This window comes from Macaca thibetana, chromosome 13 (assembly GCF_024542745.1).
Source record: "Macaca thibetana thibetana isolate TM-01 chromosome 13, ASM2454274v1, whole genome shotgun sequence".
NCBI classification, from domain to species: domain Eukaryota; kingdom Metazoa; phylum Chordata; class Mammalia; order Primates; family Cercopithecidae; genus Macaca; species Macaca thibetana.
In genome coordinates, this window is record NC_065590.1 from 15,628,265 (window position 1) to 15,649,645 (window position 21,381).

General features: G+C 43.6%; 1 protein-coding gene across 1 annotated transcript; it reads right to left on the reverse strand.

The window, feature by feature from the left end:
- Positions 1 to 1,561: 1,561 nt before the first annotated feature.
- On the reverse strand, positions 1,562 to 19,222 carry SLC20A1 (solute carrier family 20 member 1). Its single transcript, XM_050753238.1, has 10 exons — positions 18,444 to 19,222; positions 18,144 to 18,284; positions 17,869 to 17,954; positions 12,724 to 12,820; positions 8,149 to 8,268; positions 6,331 to 6,600; positions 5,665 to 6,223; positions 4,853 to 5,038; positions 4,193 to 4,277; positions 1,562 to 2,522 (listed from the first exon to the last, which is right to left on the reverse strand). The coding sequence occupies exons 1-10, from the start codon at positions 18,775 to 18,777 to the stop codon at positions 2,361 to 2,363; spliced, it is 2,040 nt and encodes a 679-aa protein (XP_050609195.1). The 5' UTR covers positions 18,778 to 19,222; the 3' UTR covers positions 1,562 to 2,360.
- Between the last annotated feature and the right edge of the window lie 2,159 nt (positions 19,223 to 21,381).

Here is a 21,381-nt window from a genome sequence, read left to right on the forward strand (position 1 = left end):
AATTCAAAAGTATTGTCCCACACTCTCAGGACAGGAACTATCAATCTAGTTTGCCAAGAAATGTACTTTTCATCAATTTCTGATCAAAGGTAAAAAGATAATGGGTCAGGACTGAAGAATCCAATACTGAGAACTTTTAAACGAACTTAGCTACACATTGCCCCCTACTCATTTTTGCTGTCCTTGTACTGATGTCCCTTGAACACTAATCTGAACTGCAGAATCCGCTTATATGCACTTACTTTCATCTCTGCTATCCCTGAGACAGCAAGACCAACTCCTCCTCTCCTCCTCAGTCTACTCAAGATGATAAGAATGAAGACCTTTATATGCATTTCCACTTAATAAATAGTAAATGTGTCTTCCTTATGGTTTAATATTTCCTTTTCTCTAACTTACATTATAATACAGTATATAATACATATAACATGTGAAATATGTGTTCACAACTGTTTATGTTATTGCTAAGGCTTCTGGTCAACCGTAGGCTATTAGTAGTCAAGTTTTTAGAATCAAAAGTTGTACATGGCTTTTTGACTGCACGGGGGTTGGTGCCCGACCTCCACACTGTTCAAGGGTTTACCCTAATACCAAAGCTAAAAACAATCTACATAAAATAGTAAAATAAAGTTGTCCATTCAACAGTAAATCTTTGGCTGTTAAAAACCATGAGTAGGCTAGATGCAGTGGCTCATGGCTATAATCCTAGCACTTTGGGAGGCAAAGTCAGGCGGATCACTTGAGGTCAAAAGTTTGAGACCAGCTCGGCCAACATGCCGAAAGCTTGTCTCTACTAAAAATTAGCCAGACGTGGTGGAGAGCGCCTGTAGTCCCAGCTACTCAGGAGGCTGAGGCAGGAGAATTGCTTGAAACCAGAAGGCTGAGGTTGCAGTGAGCCGAGACCACACCACTGCAGTGTCCAGCCTGGCGACACAGCGAGACTCCATCTCAAAAACACAAACAAAAAGTATCAAAAGAAAAAATTGGAAAAAAACAAAACAAAACAAAAAATACCACGTGTGCTAACATGAAAGTGTATAGGCTGTGTGACTAAGAGGGAAAATGCCAGGTTGCTACAACAGTCCCTATGGAATAATGTCATGCATATTCTGGGGACACAAGAAACGTTAACAGGGAGGAGTGGGGAGCTTTAAGTTGGACAGTAGCCCTCACTTGTTAAGATATTCATATCTCCTAAGAACGATAGGCTAGGCGCGGTGGCTCACGCCTGTAATCCCAGCACTTTGGGAGGCCAAGGCAGGCGGATCACAAGGTCAGGAGATCGAGACCATCCTGGCTAACACGGTGAAACCCCGTCTCTACTAAAAATACAAATTAGCCAGGCGTGGTGGTGGGCACCTGTAGTCCCAGCTACTAGGGAGGCTGAGGCAGGAGAATGGCGTGAACCCGGGAGGCAGAGCTTGCAGTGAGCCGAGATCACACCACTGCACTCCAGCCTGGGCGACACAGTGAGAATCTGTCTCAAAAAAAAAAAGTGATATAAGGTGAACTGATCAGAAGCCCAGATGATTCAAGTATGAATGAAAACCATGAGAACAAATTTTCTAAAAACTGTAGGCTTTTTTATTCAGTTAAGAGGTAGACAGATGAACATGGAAGGCTGTCCCATTTAACTTGACCAAAGTTCACATTCCACTTCATTCATCCATCCCACACTGCCAGAAATCTTAAAGAAATAACCAAGATTGCGAAAAGGCTTTTCCTTCTTTCTTCTTCTTAGCAGTAACAGTCAATGAACTGCTTGCAAAAAAGTTACTAATTTAAATTTTCACTGTGTTCAAAGAACCTCATCCCTCTAAGAAGCTCCCACATATGCCAATAGATCCTGCCACTACTGACAGGAGGGCAGAGTACCAATGACTCTACTTATATAAGAGACTACAAGGGAAGTTTTAGTTATATTTTTTTGTTGTTAAATCCCTGTGCATGTTAGGGCAGAAGCTGGTGAAACCAACGAAGCAGAGCATACTCTGTCAAATGGCTCTGCATGGTTGCTTAAAAAAAAAAAAAATCACAAGTCATCTTCAGAGACAACATTAAAACATAATGGAATTGAAGCCTGATACAAAAAGTAGAGAAATATGTACAGGAATTCACAGCCCAGAAGGAAAGGGGACCTCAGCAGGAGCCAGTGGAACCCTGGCTATTTTACATAGCTAATTTTGAGACAATTCATATTTAGCACAAAAGCAATTATAGCACAAGTAACACTTCCCTCATCTGGCTCCCAAATAAAAAGACTCTTGTCAGTCTTCAATAACACCGTAATCATTCTTCAGGGGAGCAGGAATACCTAAGGTGGTCCCAAACATTGACACAAATTTTAATCTCAAACAGCTTCACATTCTGAGGATGACATATCTGAAGACTGCCATGATGGCAGCACTGATAACTCCAGAAATGGGGACTGTGACAAACCAGGCCATAAAAATGTTACGAAAGAGACGCCAGTCAACAGCCTTCTTGGACCGGAGCCAGCCAACAGACACAACAGAGCCCACCTAAAAGAGAAACAGACCAAGGAAACAGGTAATTAAACTGGCAATGGTATTTTGGCAAACAGACACCTGAGACTGTTTGGACAAGGAGCCCCAGACCCCTGGACAAGACCAAGTCCAAGAAAGCTGGTTTACAATAGGTTAAGATGGGAAAATGAAGGCAATTTGAAAATCCAATCATAATCTATACTAACGGTAGTAAAAGGACACAAGAACTATTTCTTTTCCCCTTCTAAGCTACTAAAATTTAATGAATATATACTGTTTATATATTTATTTTATTTATTTTTTTTTTTTTGAGACAGAGTCTCACACTGTTGCCCAGGCTGCAGTGGCACAATCTCGGCTCACTGCAACCTCTGCTTCCCGGCTTCATGTAATTCTCCTGCCTCAGCCTCCCAGGTAGCTGGGATTACAGGCACCCGCCACCATGCCCAGCTAATTTTTTGTATTTTTAGTAGAGACGGGGTTTCACTATGTTGGCCAGGCTGGTCTCAAACTCCTGACCTCGTGATCCACCCGCCTCGGCCTCCCAGAGTGCTGGGATTACAGGCGTGAGCCACCGCGCCCGGCCTATACACTGCTTTTAACAACAAATTGTGCTGTAAGTCTTCCTAAGATTATTTACAGAGTGGCTGATATTAAACCTAATAAACAATTGCTGTGAGACACAACCTGGCAGCAAATAGATGACTCAGCAGGATCCATGATGGACCAGCTTAAATGCTCTTAAGGAAACCAGTTTCTTTCTTTTCCTATAATTATTAGATTATCATCAGACAACCTTAAGATTTGTTTTGTTTCTCAGTATTTCAATCCCGAGAGGCCCTGAATATGTGCATTCTGTAAATAAACTGCCTTGCCAACATTTTGGCAAGCCTCACAGACTTGTTAGAACCAGGCCTTCAGCCACCACAAATGGCAGCAGACACCCACCTGGCCAGAATTAAAGCACCCACCAGTTTTTAAGCACACACCTACCCTGCTCTGAATGGCTTCCCCAAAGACAAAGAACATAATGGTGTCAGCCGGGAGCGGTAGCTCACGCATCTAATCCCAGAACTTTGGGAGGTCAAGCCAGATAGATCACCTGAAGTCAGGAAGGAATTCATGACCGGCCTGGCCAACAAGGTGAAATCACGTGTCTACTAAAAATACAAAAATTAGCCAGGCATGGTGGCAGGTGCCTGTAATCCCACCTACTTGGGAGGCTGAGGCACAAGAATCACTTGAGCCCAGGAGGCGGAGGTTGCAGTAAGCCGAGATTGTGCCACTGCACTCCAGCCTGGGCCACAGAGAAAGACTCCAACTCATAAGTAAATAAATAAAACATAATGGTGCCAAGTAGAAATGACTGAGATTTTAAAAATATATATATATATTTTATATAAAGAGACTACAATGAGGGAGGATTAAGTAACAAAGGAAGAGGTTAGTAACCAGAAATTACAGTAAGCTCTATATAAAAGAATGTTTCTATTATTTGGGGAGAATATCTATTTAATTGCTTAAACAAGAATAGACACAAGAAATTGTATGCTTGTCCTAGATTTATGAACTCTTCAAGACTCCAATTGCACAAAACCTTCTAAATCAAAGTATCAGAGAAGTAAAATTAAAAACCCTACATATTAGAAGAACCATTTGAAAGACACAATTGGCATTACACTTACTTTACAATGTGTTGTACTGATGGGAAGGCCAATATTTGATGCAATCACCACAGTGAGGGCAGATGCCAGTTCAATACTGAAGCCACTATAGACACAAAAGGATTCTTGTCAGGAAGTGAGTTTGACTTTTTTGAGAAGCTAACACTACGCCTCAAGTTAACACAGTCCTGTTTTGTTCTATTCAGTCACAAAACCTCCACTGACATCTTTACGTGCTATAACCCCTAAGATCTATCTACTTTATCTAAATCAGGCCACGGATGCCCCGTTTCCTTATTCGAAGGTTTCAAGTTTTACGTTTTTCTGAAATCCCACTATTAAATAACATTTGCACTTTTATTTTGAAGAGTTTGGTAAACATTGAGTCTTAGCTCCCAAGTAAAGACAAATAAAAGGCAAGTATATGTAACTATCCCCTCTTAGCACACACAGCTTTCTCAGAAAAGTCATTTTCTTCAGAGACCCCCAGAGCTGAATGGGTAAAATGTCTGACCAAAATGTTTAAGGGCCAGACAAGTAAAATCTAAAAAGAACACACCGACAATAAGACCATCAGGAACTTGGTTACGTTCAACAAGAGATTTGTGTTAGCACTCGACAGTATTACATCTCTGAAAAAAATGAGTACTGACATTTGTAGAACCTGCTCCACCTACTTACCTAGAGGGTGTGATGGGTGTCAGATCCTTCCCCATGGTCTGGATAACTCTTCTTCCCCAGACCCACAGACCAATACAGATACCAACACCACCATAGAGTAGAAGCCATATTGGTGTTGCCACTTTTGAAGAAACATCTCCCGTGTCATAAACCAAATATAAAGCAACCAGAGGCCCAATGGCATTGCTGGAAGAGACAAAGAGGGCGGAAGTGACTTTTCAGGCAGAACTAGATCTTGGCAAGACCCAATCTGCTGAATGACCTACCAGGTTGTCTAAAGTACAGCTTTCAAGCTCATCTGGCAAAAGGGCCTTTTTTTCTAAGGACATAAATGGAACCCCAACATATACAACAGAAATATGAACACAGCTCTGATGGAGGGAATGCCACGCAAATGGTGGCCTCTTTCCTCCTATGGGCAGCTTAAAGCAACTCTCGGGTTCCAATAAACAGTTTACAAACTAAACTACAAAATCATTCTATATGAAAAACTTAAGTTTTTCATCTTACATCTTATCTTACATGCCACAATTCATTATCAAAGAACTGAATCTCATCTTGATAGACAAAAGCCTTCTCTGTGAAGAATATCTGTTTATATTTATCAACTACAAAAATAAACATTGTTTGTAATTCCTCCGAAGAATAAAACTGTACTGTCTCATTATGTCAAGAACTGCTATTACCTCATCCTATTTGGATTATTTGGGGTCCCGTAAATGCTAGGAGTACCACTACCACAAGCACAGGCTATGACAAGGATAAACAGTTTAAAAATAGGGTTAGCAACACTAAGATCAATGTCAACTGACCTTACGTCATTGCCACCATGGGCAAATGAGCCAAAGCAGGCTGTAAGGATCTGCAGGAACTGGAAGAGGAGAGAGACTTCAGGCTTATCCTGGTCATACCATTCTTCTAGAGAGCCATGACTTCCTTTTCTGTCACCTAAACCCATCTCTGCCTTGACACTCATGTCTACCTCAGATGCCGAGTGAAGGTCAGACACAGCATTGCAGTAACTAGTGTAACTGTCCATTCGAATTCGCTTCCTGGAGTCCGCATTAGGCCACGTCAGCTTCTCTATTTCTTCACCCTTCTGTTCACCTTCTTTGGCACGGAATGAATCCAGAGGCATGCCACATATTGCCATGGTATAGGAAGTATAGCTATTATTGCGCCTTAAGGGTTTGTCACCAGAGTCTCCCATGCAATCTCCCACCTTGGCCAGATGTAATTTATGGAGCAGCTCTTTGTACAAGCCAGAATCCTTATGCACGGTGTGATACTGGTAGTGGCCACTGGAGTTTATTTGGTTGCTGACAGCTTGACTGAACTGGACAAGGTTCCCATTAGGCAACTGCACTGCACCTAGTCAAGACCACCAAGGTGACATTCAATACAAAAAGCATCAGATCCAAAACAATCACCTCCTCACCACCGCAGGTAACAAAGTGAAAGCAGGAATTCCAACTCACCATTCACGGTGCTATCTATGCTGGTTTCCTCTTTCAAGTCCACGCTGGGAAGCCGCTCTCGCTCTGGAGCTTCCTCCAGATCTCCAAGTTTGAATGAGACTGTTCTCTCCTCCACCACAGCCTGGAGGGGCAGAGCGGCAGGCCCTATCTCCGAAACAGGATTCCTGCTTTCACTATCACTGGCAGACAACTTTGTTTCTTCATGGTCTTCTTTCAAGCTATTCTTTTTTTCCATTAAGGGGCTTTCAGAAGGACTACACTTTATTTCTCCTAGAAAAAAAAAAAAGGGTTTTTTTGGTTTGGTTGTGACCCTGCTACTTTTTCCTCCACCCCCAAAAAACTCATCTCAAAACAAGAATGTATGTGAACTTCAGTTAACATTCAGGAACATTTTTCCTGCCTGCTTTATCATTTGCCAGCAGCTCTCACCTGGGAACCACCAGCAATGCAGGCCACCCTACGTCAGGGGTCCCAACGTTTTCCTGTAAATATTTTAGGTTTTATGGGCTTCTGTAGCACATTCTTGTTTTGTTTTTATTTTTACAACCCTTTACAGCTATAAGAACCCTTCTTAGCTCCCTGCCGACTCATTCTGTAGTGGAAAGTAGCTCAACCATGGGGCTGATAATCTGAAACTAAAAATCTCAACTGTATCGAATTCTGTTCTTTTGAAAAAAGGATTCTCTCAAATTTCAGTCCAACAATTCGAGCAAAGTGGCACAGCTCAATGCAGGGAACTAAAAACGACAACTTTAATTTCCATCTCTATAAAACAAAAAGATGTGCATCATGGCTCTAAATCCCACAGGCAGACCAGAGTATCTTCTGCCTCTCTCTCATACCAGTGCTCAGTATGCTGACCTATCTGTTCAGGCACCTCCAACTACAGACTTTCTAACATAAAGCAAGACTTATCTCATCTCCTCCCTGAGAGGGAAAATGAGGTCAGAGAGTCCTGAAAGCCTGGTTTCCACCGTGCACTCGGCACAGCCAGACTAGCACAGAACCTCTCGGAGGCCCCTCGGTTCAGCTGCGGTGACGCAGCATTCTTCCTAACGCCACTGCAGTCTGTGCATCCCTCACCTTTGAAAGGATAAACTTCAAATTGCTAACCCAGCCTTCACATAGATGAAAAGGGCAGAAAATGATTCTTTTAAGGGGGAAAAAAAAAGAAAAAAAGCCTGATACTAACCAAAATTTACTCAGTATTACAGAAGTGTGTTGTAATGGCCTAAACGATTCCTTCACATGACACCTGAAAATGTTTACTTTTAGAATCTGTGCTACAATTCTAGCAGACACACAATGTGTGTTTGTATATGTATTTGTATTGTACACTGCAACACAATGTCTACATGTATTCTAGCCCATATACAACATGTACACATTAGACTTAGCTTTGCTTGTCTGAATCTGAAGTTATACACAGAAGTAGTTGGGGTATTTACCTCTAAGGAAATATCTTGTACCTACCCCTTATTTTTCATTAAGGTATCCTCGTACTTCTCAGTAAATGTAGGCTATGATTTCTCAATTTATCTATCATGTCATTGGCAACTGACCAAAGAACATTTAAAAAAAAAAAAAATTCAATGCCCAGATTGTCTCTATAGCATAGCTTGAATACTCTCTATCACTAGGTCTTAGGTCATGTAGGTCCACTTAAGAACACAGTTTGGACAGCAAACCCATATCCTCAAATTTCTCTTTAAAATCTCTTATTTTGCCAATCTCTCCTGATACATTTTTACAGGTGGCCAAATAAAAAAGAAACACAACATTATTAGATAAATTTTTCTGTTATAAGTTATTACTTACGTTCAATTTTTCTCTTCATCCTGGGACATACAAAGAACCAGACGATAAGGGCACAGAAAACTGCACATCCCACCGAGATGAGGATGGTACCCCACAGAGGAAGTTTGTCAAAGCCCAGCACTAGGAGATAAAATGGTGCATCTTGAAAACCCCAGGGCAACAGCCCCCTGCAATACTGTGTAAACCCTCCTCCGGGGACTGAGGCGTTCCCCATGCCAGCCCATCACCCTTGACAACTGCTGCCAGATTTAAGTGCACAGGATTACTGTGCTAGCGCCTATACAAATTTGGGAGAAAAACTCAATGATCATCTGAAAACCCACACCAGCCCGGCCCACCTGAACACCTGCGGGACTCAAGTGTCCTATGCTTCTCAACATATAGCCTTTTTCCTTTCTTCACCTTGGAAGATAATAAGGATCACTACATGCTAAGGACCTATGACTAGCTATGAAAAAGACAGTGTTCCACTCCCTAGCTCATGATCATAACTGCCACATATTCCATTACCACCTCCAAACTTAATGTTAAAACAATGTCTCAGTAGTCACATTTGTCATGCTGACAGAATTCTGTAAAAAGGTGATTATATTCATTGTACTGGCCTTTACTTTTAGTAAAATGCTTTAATGAGATTATCTCCTTGAAAGCAGTATCAAAGACACAGAAAACAAGGATATTATCTATCAAAAGTTAGTAATTGAAGGAATAGTTTTAAAAGTTTTGTCTTTCGGCCAGGCAAGGTGGCTCATGCCTGTAATTCCAGCACTTTGGGAGGCCAGGCAGGCAGATCACTTGAGGTCAGGCGTTCGAGACCAGCCTGGCCAACATGTCAAAACCCCGTCTCTACTGAAACTACACAAAAAAATTAGCCGGGCATGGTGGTGGGCGCCTGTAGTCCCAGCTACTGGGGAGGCTGAGGTGAATCACTTGACTCTGGGGGTGCAGGACGGAGGCTACAGTGAGCTGAGATTGCACCACTGCACCCCAGCCTGGGTGACAAAGCGAGACTTTGTCTCAAAAAAAAAAAAAGTTTCGTCTTTCACACACACACAAAGTTTAGTGGTAATTTCACTAACAAGTCTTATGTTAAAAAAAAGACTTGCCTAGCAACACTGGTCACATGGTTTAAGGATGCGTAATATTAGTCATTATCTGATTGTCATATGCATGCCAGTATGCTCCAAACCATTAGCCTGTGTTACAGACAGAAGTAAAGCACCGGCCAGGCACAGTGTCTCACACCTGTAATCCCAGCACTTTGGGAGGCTGAGATGGGCAGAGCACCTGAGGTCAGGAGTTCAAGACCAGCCTGGTGAAACCCCGTCTCTACTGAAAATACAAAAATTAGCCAGATGTGGTGGTGGGCACCCGTAATCCCAGTCACTCGGGAAGCTGAGGCAGGAGAATCACTTGAACTCAGGAGGTGGAAGTTACAGTGAGCCAAGATCGCGCCACTGCACTCCATCCAGCCTGGTGACAAGAGTGAAACTCCATCACAAAAACAAAAAAGAAGTAAAGCACTATATAATCCTATTTAAGTCTAACAGATGTTATAATGATCTCTAGCTACTCAGGAGACTGAAGTGGGAGAACCCCCTAAGCCCAGGAATACCAGGCCAGCCTGGGCAACACAGCAAGACCCCATCCCTGGGGGGGGGGGGAATATATATATATAAAAGATATTATAATGATCTGTAGTTGATATCTAGAAATAGCTTAGTTACTTCTGCTTGTTTTGCTTTATTTTGCTTGCTATGTATGAAATCACAGATGTTCCTCAACTTACAATGAGGTTATGTACCTATAAACCCATCAAAAAGTCAAATAACTGAAGACTGAACCATGAAGTCAGTGACTGTACTTATAAACTGGAAATTCTATTAAACCCCGAAATGATTAATCTTTAAAAATAGATACAAGGCCAGATGCGGCGGCTCACGCCTGTAATCCCAGCACTTTGGGAGGCTGAGGTGGGTGGATCACCTGAGGTCAAGAGTTCGAGACCAGCCTGGCCAACATGGTGAAACCATGTCTCTACTAAAAATACAAAAATTAGCTGGGGCGTGGTAATGCACATGTGTAATCCCAGCTACTCTACTCAAGAGGCTGAAGCAGGAGAACTGCTCGAACCCGGGAGGTGGAGGTTGCAGTGAGCCAAGATCGCACCAATGCACTCCAGCCTGGGTGACAGGGCGAGACTCCGTCTCAAAAAATCAATCAATCAATCAATCAATCAATCAGAAACAAATTGAGGTCCCTTCAAAATTTTTTTTTTTTTTTTTTTGAGACTGTACTGTTGCCAGGTGGAGTGCAGGGCACGATTCTTGGCTCACTGCACCTCACCTTCCCATGTTCACGAGTGATCTCATGCCTCAGCCTCCCAAAGTAGCTGGGATATTACAGGCGCGCCTGCCACCACACCGGGTTAGTAGTTTTTGTAGTTTTTTAGTAGAGACAAGGTTTTCGCCATCTTAAAATTTTTTTTTTTTTTTTTTTTGAGACGTACTGTTGCCCAGGCTGGAGTGCAGTGGCACGATCTTGGCTCACTGCAACCTCCACCTCCCAGGTTCAAGTGATTCTCATGCCTCAGCCTCCCAAGTAGCTGGGATTACAGGCGCCTGCCACCACACTGGGTTAGTTTTTGTAGTTTTTAGTAGAGACAAGGTTTCGCCATCTTGGCCAGGCTGGTCTTGAACTCCTGACCTCATGATCCACCCACCTCAGCCTCCCAAAGTGCTGGGATTACAAGCATGAGCCACAGCATCTGGCACCAAACTATAACTCTATGGTGACTATACACCTTTTCATTTTAATTTCTGCTTTCAGTTTTGATCATGTGGTCACACAAACTAAAATATACATGAAAGTATTATCTATCACAAGTTGGTCTACATTCCAAGTCAAAAGGGGAAGAGATTGGTTTTTCTCATAAATGATCCATAAAGGACAGAACAAAAATATCTAAGTTTCTGTTTTCAAAATGATTCTAATTTAACTCAACTCTGAGCTTTGCTTCTACCACGTAAACAATGAGTGCTAAGAGCCTGAATAGGAGACTTTTTAGTTCATCACAAATAACTCATTTTACAATGGAAATCTGGCATACAAGCTTCTTTTCACCTGCACATGAGTTCAGTATATCCTAAGAACAACATTTTCTTAAACTTGTCTGTTTTGTTCCTGATCATTCCAAGAATAAAAGCAAGATTAAAAATACTTAGCTCCATCTAACAAAATGCACATATAATCCCTGAATCTAAAATAAGATAAAAAATTAAAGTATTGGCTGGGTGTGGTGATCATGCCTGTAATCCCAGCACTTTAGGAGGCTGAGGCAGGTGGATCACCTGAGGTCAGGAGTTGGAGATCAGCTTGACCAACATGGAGAAACCTCATCTCTACTAAAAATAAAAAATTAGCTGGGTGTGGTGGCACATGCCTATAATCCCAGCTACTTGGGAGACTGAGGCAGGAGAATTGCTTGAACCCGGGAGCTGGAGGTTGTGGTGAGCCAAAATCATGCCACTGCACTCCAGCCTGGGCAACAAGAGCAAAACTGTCTCAAAAAAATAAACAAAAAATAAAAATATTTAGCTAACTCTATTTTGGGTCAGCAACTTACCACTTCAGTGTGGTTTAAGCAAGTCACAACCCATTAGTCAAAACTGAAATCATTTCAGTGGGCCACAACAAATGTTTAAAAAAAAAAGAGAGAGAGACAGAATTTGAAAATATGGGTGCACAGCACATAGTAAGCCTAAGTGGCTTCACGAAACTCTTTCAGTTATCTTTCTCTCTGCATACATACACATGTGTCCTCTATTTCATCCAGTGGGTCACAGTATAAAGAATAAAAATCACTGCCTATGTAGTCACAGACTATCAGGTCAAATGAGCCAAGATACCAAAACTGTACTGTCTTGCCAGTTATAAGTTACCCATCTTTTGTTGTTGCTAAACTTGTAGCACCATAATTTAATCCATGCCTTGCCTTAGTCCCAAACATGAAAGTCATCAACATTTCAACCTTTATATTCTCACAAATTATTTTTCCTCTTAGCTGCATGAATTCTTCTTCCAAGTGCACTTAGAGCAGGTGGTAAACATCCCAACTCTTCTCATTCAAGCAGATTCATGGAAGTTTAGTACTTAGAAACAATAGTATCTCCATTTGGGAGAGAAAAATGAGAATATCCAGCAAACCAGTCCTAAACGACTGATTACTGAAGATCAGATATAACTAATGACTTCAGTAGTTGAGGTCAGTATTAATTCCAGCATTTTTAGCATAGACAGGAGAAAGGGAAGGAGATGATCCTATTATCAGTGGATCCTGTGAAGACTAAAGAGGAAAGGTCTGTAGTGATTTAGAATCTGAGCAGGTCTCTTTGGTTGAAAAACTATCTAGGTTAACTCAGCGTACACTAGCCTGCAGCCTTCTGAAATGGGCGCAGGCCAGCCACCTTCTAGGAGATTTCAGCCCTGTAAAGCAAAAAGGGGTAAATTGGGCATTTAATGCAAGTTTTGTAAACAACTTTAAATTCACATTTAAATATTTTGATAGTTACTTACACGGTGCTCCAGTATACATGATGGAAAAGAGGTTTATTCCAACTGTGCAGGCATAGAAAACTGGCAAAGCTCGCAAACCATTAGGAACTGGATCTGCCTGTAAAACATTATTAAGATCAGTATCTTAAAAGGTATAAAGGTTAACCCATTTTCACAGAATCTCTTAATAGGGTAGGTTTGGGAATTATAGTGCCAATAACTCTTCCTCCAGAGCAGTTTCCAAGGACAACTGGGTTTTTCCTGCATTTGCGCCGGGAATTCTTCCTACAAAGGCTAATTCCAACTTCTGTTTTTTTTTTTTTTTTTTTAATCCTATTTTTAATAACAAGGCTAACTGTACCAGTGACTGATAACATCCTGAATAAAGATTGCAATACCCACATTCTAAGGTACCCAAAAGCCCTAATGTAAACTTGAGCACACACCTGAGGATAGGCTATACTCTACGTCTGTAAGAGATGTCAAGAAACAGACTATGTTAGGATCTTGCTTACCTGACTTCATACCTTCAAAGACTAAAAATACAACATGCAGACTATACCTACGGCAACCATCTTATCTAAACATCTGACAAAGATGCCATAATTAATGCTTTACCAAAGTTCAACGATAATAACTGATTGCACACAAGGTCATCCACTCACTCAACAGACTGTGTGCCAAGCACTATTCTGGGCACTGAAATACAGGAGGGAGTAAGACCAAGTTTCTGTTCTAATAGAACTGACACTCACCTTCTAGTATGGAATAATGTAAAATAGTGACAAATGCTGTGAAGAAAAATAAAGAAGGGTAAGAGGAGAGTGATGGGGGGGCACCATTCGGGTGGGGAAGAGTCAAGGAATGAGCATGACATAAATGTAATGTAGCTAGCAAGTTGTGTACATTAACTAGGGGTACAGAAGGGGCAAACCACCTGATTAATTGGGTGCTGAATGTTCCAGACAGAGGTATCAGCAAGTGCAAAGGCCCTGAGGCAAAAATTTGAAATGTTTAAGGAACAGTAAGGCCAGTGACTAAAAATAAGAACTTTACCATACCTAGTATGTATTAATTCTATAGGAGAACACCCAAGTCAAACACCAAAAGAATGGGAGGAGGCTGGGCGTGGTGGCTCACACCGGTAATCCCAGCACTTTGGGAGGCCAAGGCAGGAGAATCATGAGGTCAGGAGATCGAGACCATCCTACGTAATACGGTGAAACCCTGTCTCTACTAAAAATACAAAAAATTAGCCGGACGTGGTGGCAAGCATCTGTAGTCCCAGCCACTCAGGAGGCTGAGGCAGGAGGATCACTTGAACCTGGGAGGCGGAGGTTACAGTGAGCGGAGATTGGGCCACCTCACTCCAGCCTGGGCAACAGAGCAAGACTCCCTTTCAGGAAAAAAAAAAAAAAAAAAAAATTGGGAGCAAAGATCTGAATACATACATAGGAAGGCTAAAATCTTTATAAAGACCTTAACCTAAAAAAAAATTGGGAGCAAAGATCTGAATACATACATGGGAAGGCTTAATGCTATCTTGATCACAATTCCAATGGAAAATCTTGGGGAGCAAAAACAGAGTAAAACCCTATAGCTTCTACCAATAATCAATACACTGGAAAGTCAGTAGCTTAAGAGCAATGAAACAAGGGAAAGCGCAGACCCAAGTGTAAAGCAAAGGTACCATTTCAAATTAGCAGAGACGGGTGCTCACTGAAAACCACTCTAAAATTTAACTCTTACCTATAGTTTAATAGAGAATGTTAACAGATAGTGAAACAGTCAAAACAAACAATAGCCTACAGAAACCAAGAACTGTTAAACATCCTTGAATAACCAACTCCAAACTCTGAGGGCAGTCAACAAAATGAGGAAACTAAGGTGTGTATTTTTATTCTAAAGACTAGTCTTAAGAAAATGCAGGTCAGGTGTGGTGGTGGCTCACATCTGTCTGTAATCCCAGCACTTTGGGAGGATGAGACAGGGGGATGGCTTGAGCCCAGAAGTTCAAGACCAACTTCAGCAACAGAGCAAGACCCCACCTCTATAAAATATGAAAAGTTAGCCAGATGTGGTGGCACACACCTGTAGTCCCAGCTACTCTGGAGGCTGAGGCAGGAGGATTGCTTGAGCCTGGGAGGTCAAGGCTGCAGTGAGCTACAATTAAGTCATCGTACTCCAGCCTGGGTGACAGGGCAAGACTTCGCTTCTTAAAAAAAAAAAGGGCCAGGTGCGGTGGCTCAAGCCTGTAATCCCAGCACTTCGGGAGGCCAAGGCGGACAGAGCACGTGAGATCAGGAGTTCGAGACCAGCTTGACCAACATGGTGAAACCCTGTCTCTACTAAAAATACAAAAATAGTAGTTGGGCGTGGTGGCAAGCACCTGTAATCCCGGCTACTCAGGAGGCTGAGGCAGGAGAATTGCTTGAGCCCGGGAGGCGGAGGTTGCAGTGAGCCCAGATCGTGCCACTGCATTCCAGCCTGGGCGACAGAGTGAGACTCTGTCTCAAAAAAAAAAAAAAAAAAAAAAAAAAAAAGGCCTCCAAAAAACCCAACCCAAGACTTCCACCCCCCAAAATTAAAACCCTTTAGGGTTTTAAAGACATTATGTGGGGACTTCTCAATAGATTTTGAAAGATATTATGGTTATCTATAAATCAAATTGTAACTGACTAGTCAGAAGTAGCAGCCTGTGTATTTATTATCCTGTATTATAGCCCAATGAAGTATTCCCCGAGGTAAACAAATCTGAGGTACTCTCTACGCAAAGTTGTTGGGGATGGGGTAGGGTATGAATTACACTACTATACCAATAGTTTATTACGGAATACAGGTTCACGGTTTAAAAAAAATAACAAAAGTTCCGGAGAAAGTTCCGGAGAGTCTAGGAAGAAGGTAAAACAAGGAAGGTCTCTCATCATTGTACAGATCCACCTAACACACAAGTAAAACTTCACCTGGAAATAATGTGAATGCCTCCTCGTCTAGTCATGTGGGATGGGAAAGAAATTCTTCACAAAACCCCCCATCTTCACCAGAATAGTTCACTTTTACGAATTGGATATTCTGGTTTTGTCTAAAGAAAAGGGAAGATATCCTAGATATATTTCTAACAAATGAGAATGCCAAAAGCCCTGTTTCTGTTTTCTTTGACTAGAATTTAAAAATACTCAACAGGAGCACTGACGAGTATTCCTTCTGTGCAATGCCAGTCCTAAACAGAACTAACTCACCTCCATTCTGTCTGTTCCCACCAGATTCCCAACATGCTTGGAACAAACATTCAGAGAATAGAAAACGTTTAAAAGCAATTTTTTGAAATTAAAAAAAAAAGTCATTTTAATCTTAATTTTCAAGACAGACATTTAAGAGTTGGAATGTATCTTAATGGTCAAATATTCAGATTTTAGCAGTTAGGATACCCAAAGCTTACCAGTCTAAGGATATTTTCTTGAAATTTAACTCCTAAAAGGAAGCAGAAATATTCATACTCATCTGAAAAACTCCTGTTACTGAGGGATTGGCCTGCAAGAGTGTGTGTGCGCGCGTGCACAGAGTGGGGGAAGATCCTCAAAGTCAATACTGTTTTAAACACTATGCCAATCGTTCTTCATCATTTGATCATGCCCATTCCCATACCCATATAAGACCTACACAATTAAGAAATCAGTTACTGTATCTAACTTCAGCTCTCACTAACACCGCGGGGGTATGCATTCCTCAAATGAGAGGTTCTGGGCACCTGAGAATTCTTCTTTGCACCTCAGAGCACCACCATTCCCCACCTGGGGAATAAGTGTTTTGTGGAGGCGAAACACACAAACCCTCTCCAAAAACAAAATCATCTACTACTCAGTAATCAACGCAGGGCCAGTATAAACCTGTACCAAGCAGGAATTCACAGCAGGAGATCCTACTAATGCTTCTGACTCTCTGTTAAGTAGCAAGATACAGGGTTCTAATAAAAACACTAAAAAAAACAATCTGGTCCATCACTACTGGTGAGCCTCTAAGTTAAGCACCCTAGTATCGTACACTACAGTTGTAGGGAGTGGGAAGGTAGATGCTCATCGCACCTGTCTGCTGAATAAAACAGTACCAAACTTAAGGGTTCATGAACATCAATGAACTGTTTACTCTCAAATTATACCAAGCTAAAGATATTTCAAGTTTTCAAAGTGTTAAACTGCTCTATTCTGCCAGATTCCAGCTATGGAAAAGTGATCAGTGAATCACTTTACTAGTCATAGAATTTCTACAGAGAAGAGACAAATCTTTCCCTAGAGAAGCTTAGAACTAGACTAGACCAGACAAGTGGGTCTGCACACATTTTTACCTGCCGGGATTTATGCTATCTCACTCAGATTTCTAGAGTTTAGGAACATTTTTAAGAACTTACAATGGATCGTTAAGAGCCATTCACCTTAGAAAAAGGACAACTCTGTGTCCTGAGAAAAATGCATTTATTCTCACCGTAACTCAGTGCTATGCCAACATAATCCCCTGTCAACATTTATTCTGCAGCCAGCATGACTTCTTGATCAAAGAAATGCTATTGGGTCACTTAAAAGGGATTTTCAAATGGACAGGAAATTAAATGGCTGCCTGAATTGTTTTTTTTTTTTTTTTTAGCCAAAAACTACCTTTAACTGGTTCTTTTCACCTGTTCTGAGAAATTGGAGTTCAAGTCACCATGGGAGGCAGAGTCCTCATCTAGAAGCTTATAAACTGGTTATGATAATCAGCACTGCAGAGACCCATTTAACTGGCAGCTTACCAAAAAAGCCACAGGGAACACTGTCTTGAACTCCAAGCTTACGCATTATATTAGCCTGAATATAATGGTGGTTTAAACAAATAATCTGTATACAGCTACACAAAGCCACCCAAAATAAATTTCTGTATTTTTTTGCTCCCAGCTTCTCCTATTTCTTGGCACATCATAGTATTCAATTCTTCCTTCCTGACTGACCTCTTGAGTATTAAAAACTTGCTTTCAGAGAACTCCACAACATACAAGACACGCACAGAATAAATAACTTTTTTTAACTTTTCAAGGCCACATATCTATACACCAATCACATCTGCGAAAATACCACTGGGTTTGAAATCGATTGGGTGTGCTCCATGAAAGGTCTTCATACAGGGGAGAAAGGTTACCTTATGGAGGATGAATGCACGAACTAGGAAGAATAAAATTCCAGACATAATTCCAGAAAGCAGTGGGGACACGAACCAAGACATCACTGGAATAGAACACATTAAGAAAAAATATCAAATAATGAAAATCAGAAACCAGAAACCACTTTTAAATGTTTAAGAGTTCAAAATTCTTTGGTCTGTCCCTCCACGTTAGAACACATACTCCCATATCTAATGCCATGGTAACAAACGACAAACACGAAAATGAACAAGCCATTTGGAATTAAACATACCAATTTTTATCAGTTCAGACCACTTGACACCCTCCTGCCCCTTTGCCACGAGGGAGAAACCAATGGTTGCACCAACAATACAATGAGTTCCAGAAATGGGGAGCTTCAAAAACGAAGCAACGAGTTGCCACACAGCAGAACCTGAAACAGTCAAGTTTTATTAAGTAAATGGCAAAATTCCATTATGTAAGTGGCGCATTCAGAAAGGTTAATCTGAAAGGTTAAGCACAAAAATGGAACCACCCATGATACAAATTTGCTCACCCACCACAAAGAGGACAAAACCTAAAAAGAACTTACCAAACATAGCACTGACTGAGCCGGCCATCAGCAGCCCTTGAGTCGAGTTGTACATCTCCACGTCAATCAAGCCCTTCCGGATGGTTTCGCTCACTTTGGCCCCCAGTAAGACAGAGCCCACTGTTTCAAAGATGCTAGCTAGGATGCAGGCTTGCTTCAGGGTCACTACACCCGAGCCCACAGCTGTACCAAAAGAATTTGCTACATCATTGGCTCCCACGGAGAATGCCAAGACAAATGCAATAACGAAGCCCAGGATGAGCATCCATAGGTAGTCCACCAAAGGACCAGAAGCGGCGGTAGCAGCTGTAGTACTGGTAATCAGCGTTGCCATTCTCTAGAGTAGTGGTTGTTTAGTAAGAGAACTACTGAGCGGCTTTCAAGATGTGTAAACAGAATATGAGGTATCAAAAATGCTATAATAAATAATATATATTATATAAAATTAAATACTGTAAACTACGGCACAGAAACCGAGCTGGGGAGTTACTGCTATACGCTGCGTATGGGCATCTGTTGTCTGGGGTTTCTTTGGCTCAGGAGGGCTAAAAGCACGGAGCAGAATTCCATGGCGGAGAAGAGAAAGGACTCAAGTTCATCCTGCGGGGGAGGGGGAAAATAACAATAGCTGCGTGCCCCTGGGGGGCCAGTGGGGTACCCCGCTCTGCCCACGCGCCCGGGGCCCCGCAGTGGCCCCTGCGGGCTACTCCAGACCCCCATCCCCAGTAGCACGCGCGAGACGGCCGGGCACGTGGCTCAGGGTCCTCCGCGGCCCGCGCGCGCCCAGCCCAGCCCAGCCCAGCCCCTGCGCTGCCAGCCCGCGCGCGCCCTCCGCGCGAAAACCGGAAAAGGGCCGTTCCCGCGCGCGCCGCCCAGGGACCGCCAAAAAGGCCCGCGGGCGGGCGGACGGGCGGAGTGGAGGCGGCCAGCTGCAACGAGAGAAGCCAGTCGCGCCGCCCACGCCGGCTGCCTCCAGCGCCACGGCGTCCGCGCCCGGCCCCCGGGAGAAGAAAGAGCCTTTACGAGGCGGCGCCACTACTCACCAGGGAAAAGGGAGGGCGGAGCGGGAGACGAGGAGATCGAGGCGGCAGCGGGAGCCACGGGTCGCACCTGCGGTCGGCGAGCACACGGCCCGGGTCGGCGGCACCGGGGACAGCTCCGCGGGACTCACGACTTATCCAGGAAGCAGCCGCGGGGGGCCTCAGCAGCCGAGAAGAAGAAGCACGCAGCGAACGCCGGCAGCCATCACTCTAGCGGAGCACGCCGCCGGCCCCTACTTATAGCCCGCGCCGCGACCCGCGTGACCCGCCGCGCCTCGCGCCGGCCCCGGAGCCCCGCCCCCGGCATGACGCAGCCCTCCTCGGCCCGGCGTGCCCAGCCGGGTGAGCCTGACGGTGGCGCTCATTGGCCCGGCCCGCGCCGGCGGCCACGCCCCCAGCAGGGAGCCGGTCCACGTGGGGTGGGACAGCCCCCTCCCGGCGGCCTCGCCCTGGAGTCTCCGCACTGTCTGGCCCCGCCGGCTGATTACCGCCAGAGAGCGAGGGGGACCTCGCCGTCACCCTGGAGGCCGTCATGCGGGGTTACAGGGGCTGCGACCAAAGTCATTCCTAGCTCCTCTCTCGGGGCTCTGGAAAGCCGTCCGCGCCTCCAGCCGCACTTTCAGCGCACGCATGACCTGCCGCGCCCGGTGGCCACACCCGTCCCGTCTGCCGGGTGACGCTGCGGGAGATCTTGCGCCCTGGGGCTCCGGATCCAGATCTGGCATGTTGTTGCACCTGTGACTTGTCCTTGGCCTGGCACTGTCCCTCGCCTGGGGAAAGAGGGGGGGGATGCTCACGTGGTCGCTTTGCTCCCGCAGTCATGCACTTGGATGAAAACAGAAAGACTGAAGAGTCACGGGAACCAGCTTGTCTCCCCAGTTATGGCGCAGAGCTGCAAGGATGGCTGTGGGTCATTAATTTCTCCGTGACTGACCTGTTTGTAACGCCGCAGCTGTGGCGAGGGGGAGGGACACTGCTTCGGATTCAAATTCTGCCTCCTTGCTGCAGTGTGTCACCTTGAGCAAGTCCCAGATCTCTGCGTTCTCACAATTGTAAAATGTTAACAGTGGCTGCCTACCCTGTGGCTGGAATTAAATGAATTAACGTGTATGAATGTGACTAGAATTCAGTACATGTTCAGGAAAAGCTGATTTCCGCTTTGCTGTTACCGTGAATATTCCTGTTTTAGGATGTAGAAAAGGGTGGAAGGGGATGTTATTGCATCCTGAAAGCTTATCCTTTTGAGGGAAAGATTGATTTCTGGCCCCCTGCGTGGTATATAGAGTAGTTTTGACATTATTTACATGTGTTAATACACATTTGGGGGTTGATTATATGGCTTAAGATCAAGACTAACCAGTCGTGCCATGGAAGATTAAGGTCGTGGTCTCTTGTCAGGATTGTAGTGAGATTTCAAAATTCCAGCCAGAAATGCCCGTCTTAGAATGCTGTGAAGCCCTCCCCACATTTTTGCCATCTCTAGCAGGAGGGCACTGTATAGCAGAAACAGAGACATTGTAAATTGTTGCTGCCTGAGTCATTTATAGAGGATTAAACAACCTGAATGTCCTCTGACCTACCTATAACATTTGATGGAGTTGTATGAGCAACTTACAAAGTTGTAGGTCCCAAGGTCGGTCTGAAAAAGAAAGTTCATATCCGGGAGCACTGACCCCTTAGTGTAATCCTGGCACCTTAAAACGTACTGTTCCCTCCACCTTCACTTCAAGGTTATGAAAACATTGAGTAAAAAGGATGATCTGTTCAAAGTCCTTCGTGTTCTGCCCATTTAAAACAGTAATTTTCAAAGCAGTTATTTGCGAGGAAATTGCCTAGAACTTCTCCCAGTGTGCGGGTGTGTGTGTGTGTGTGTGTGTGTTTGTTTTCAGTCTGTCCAC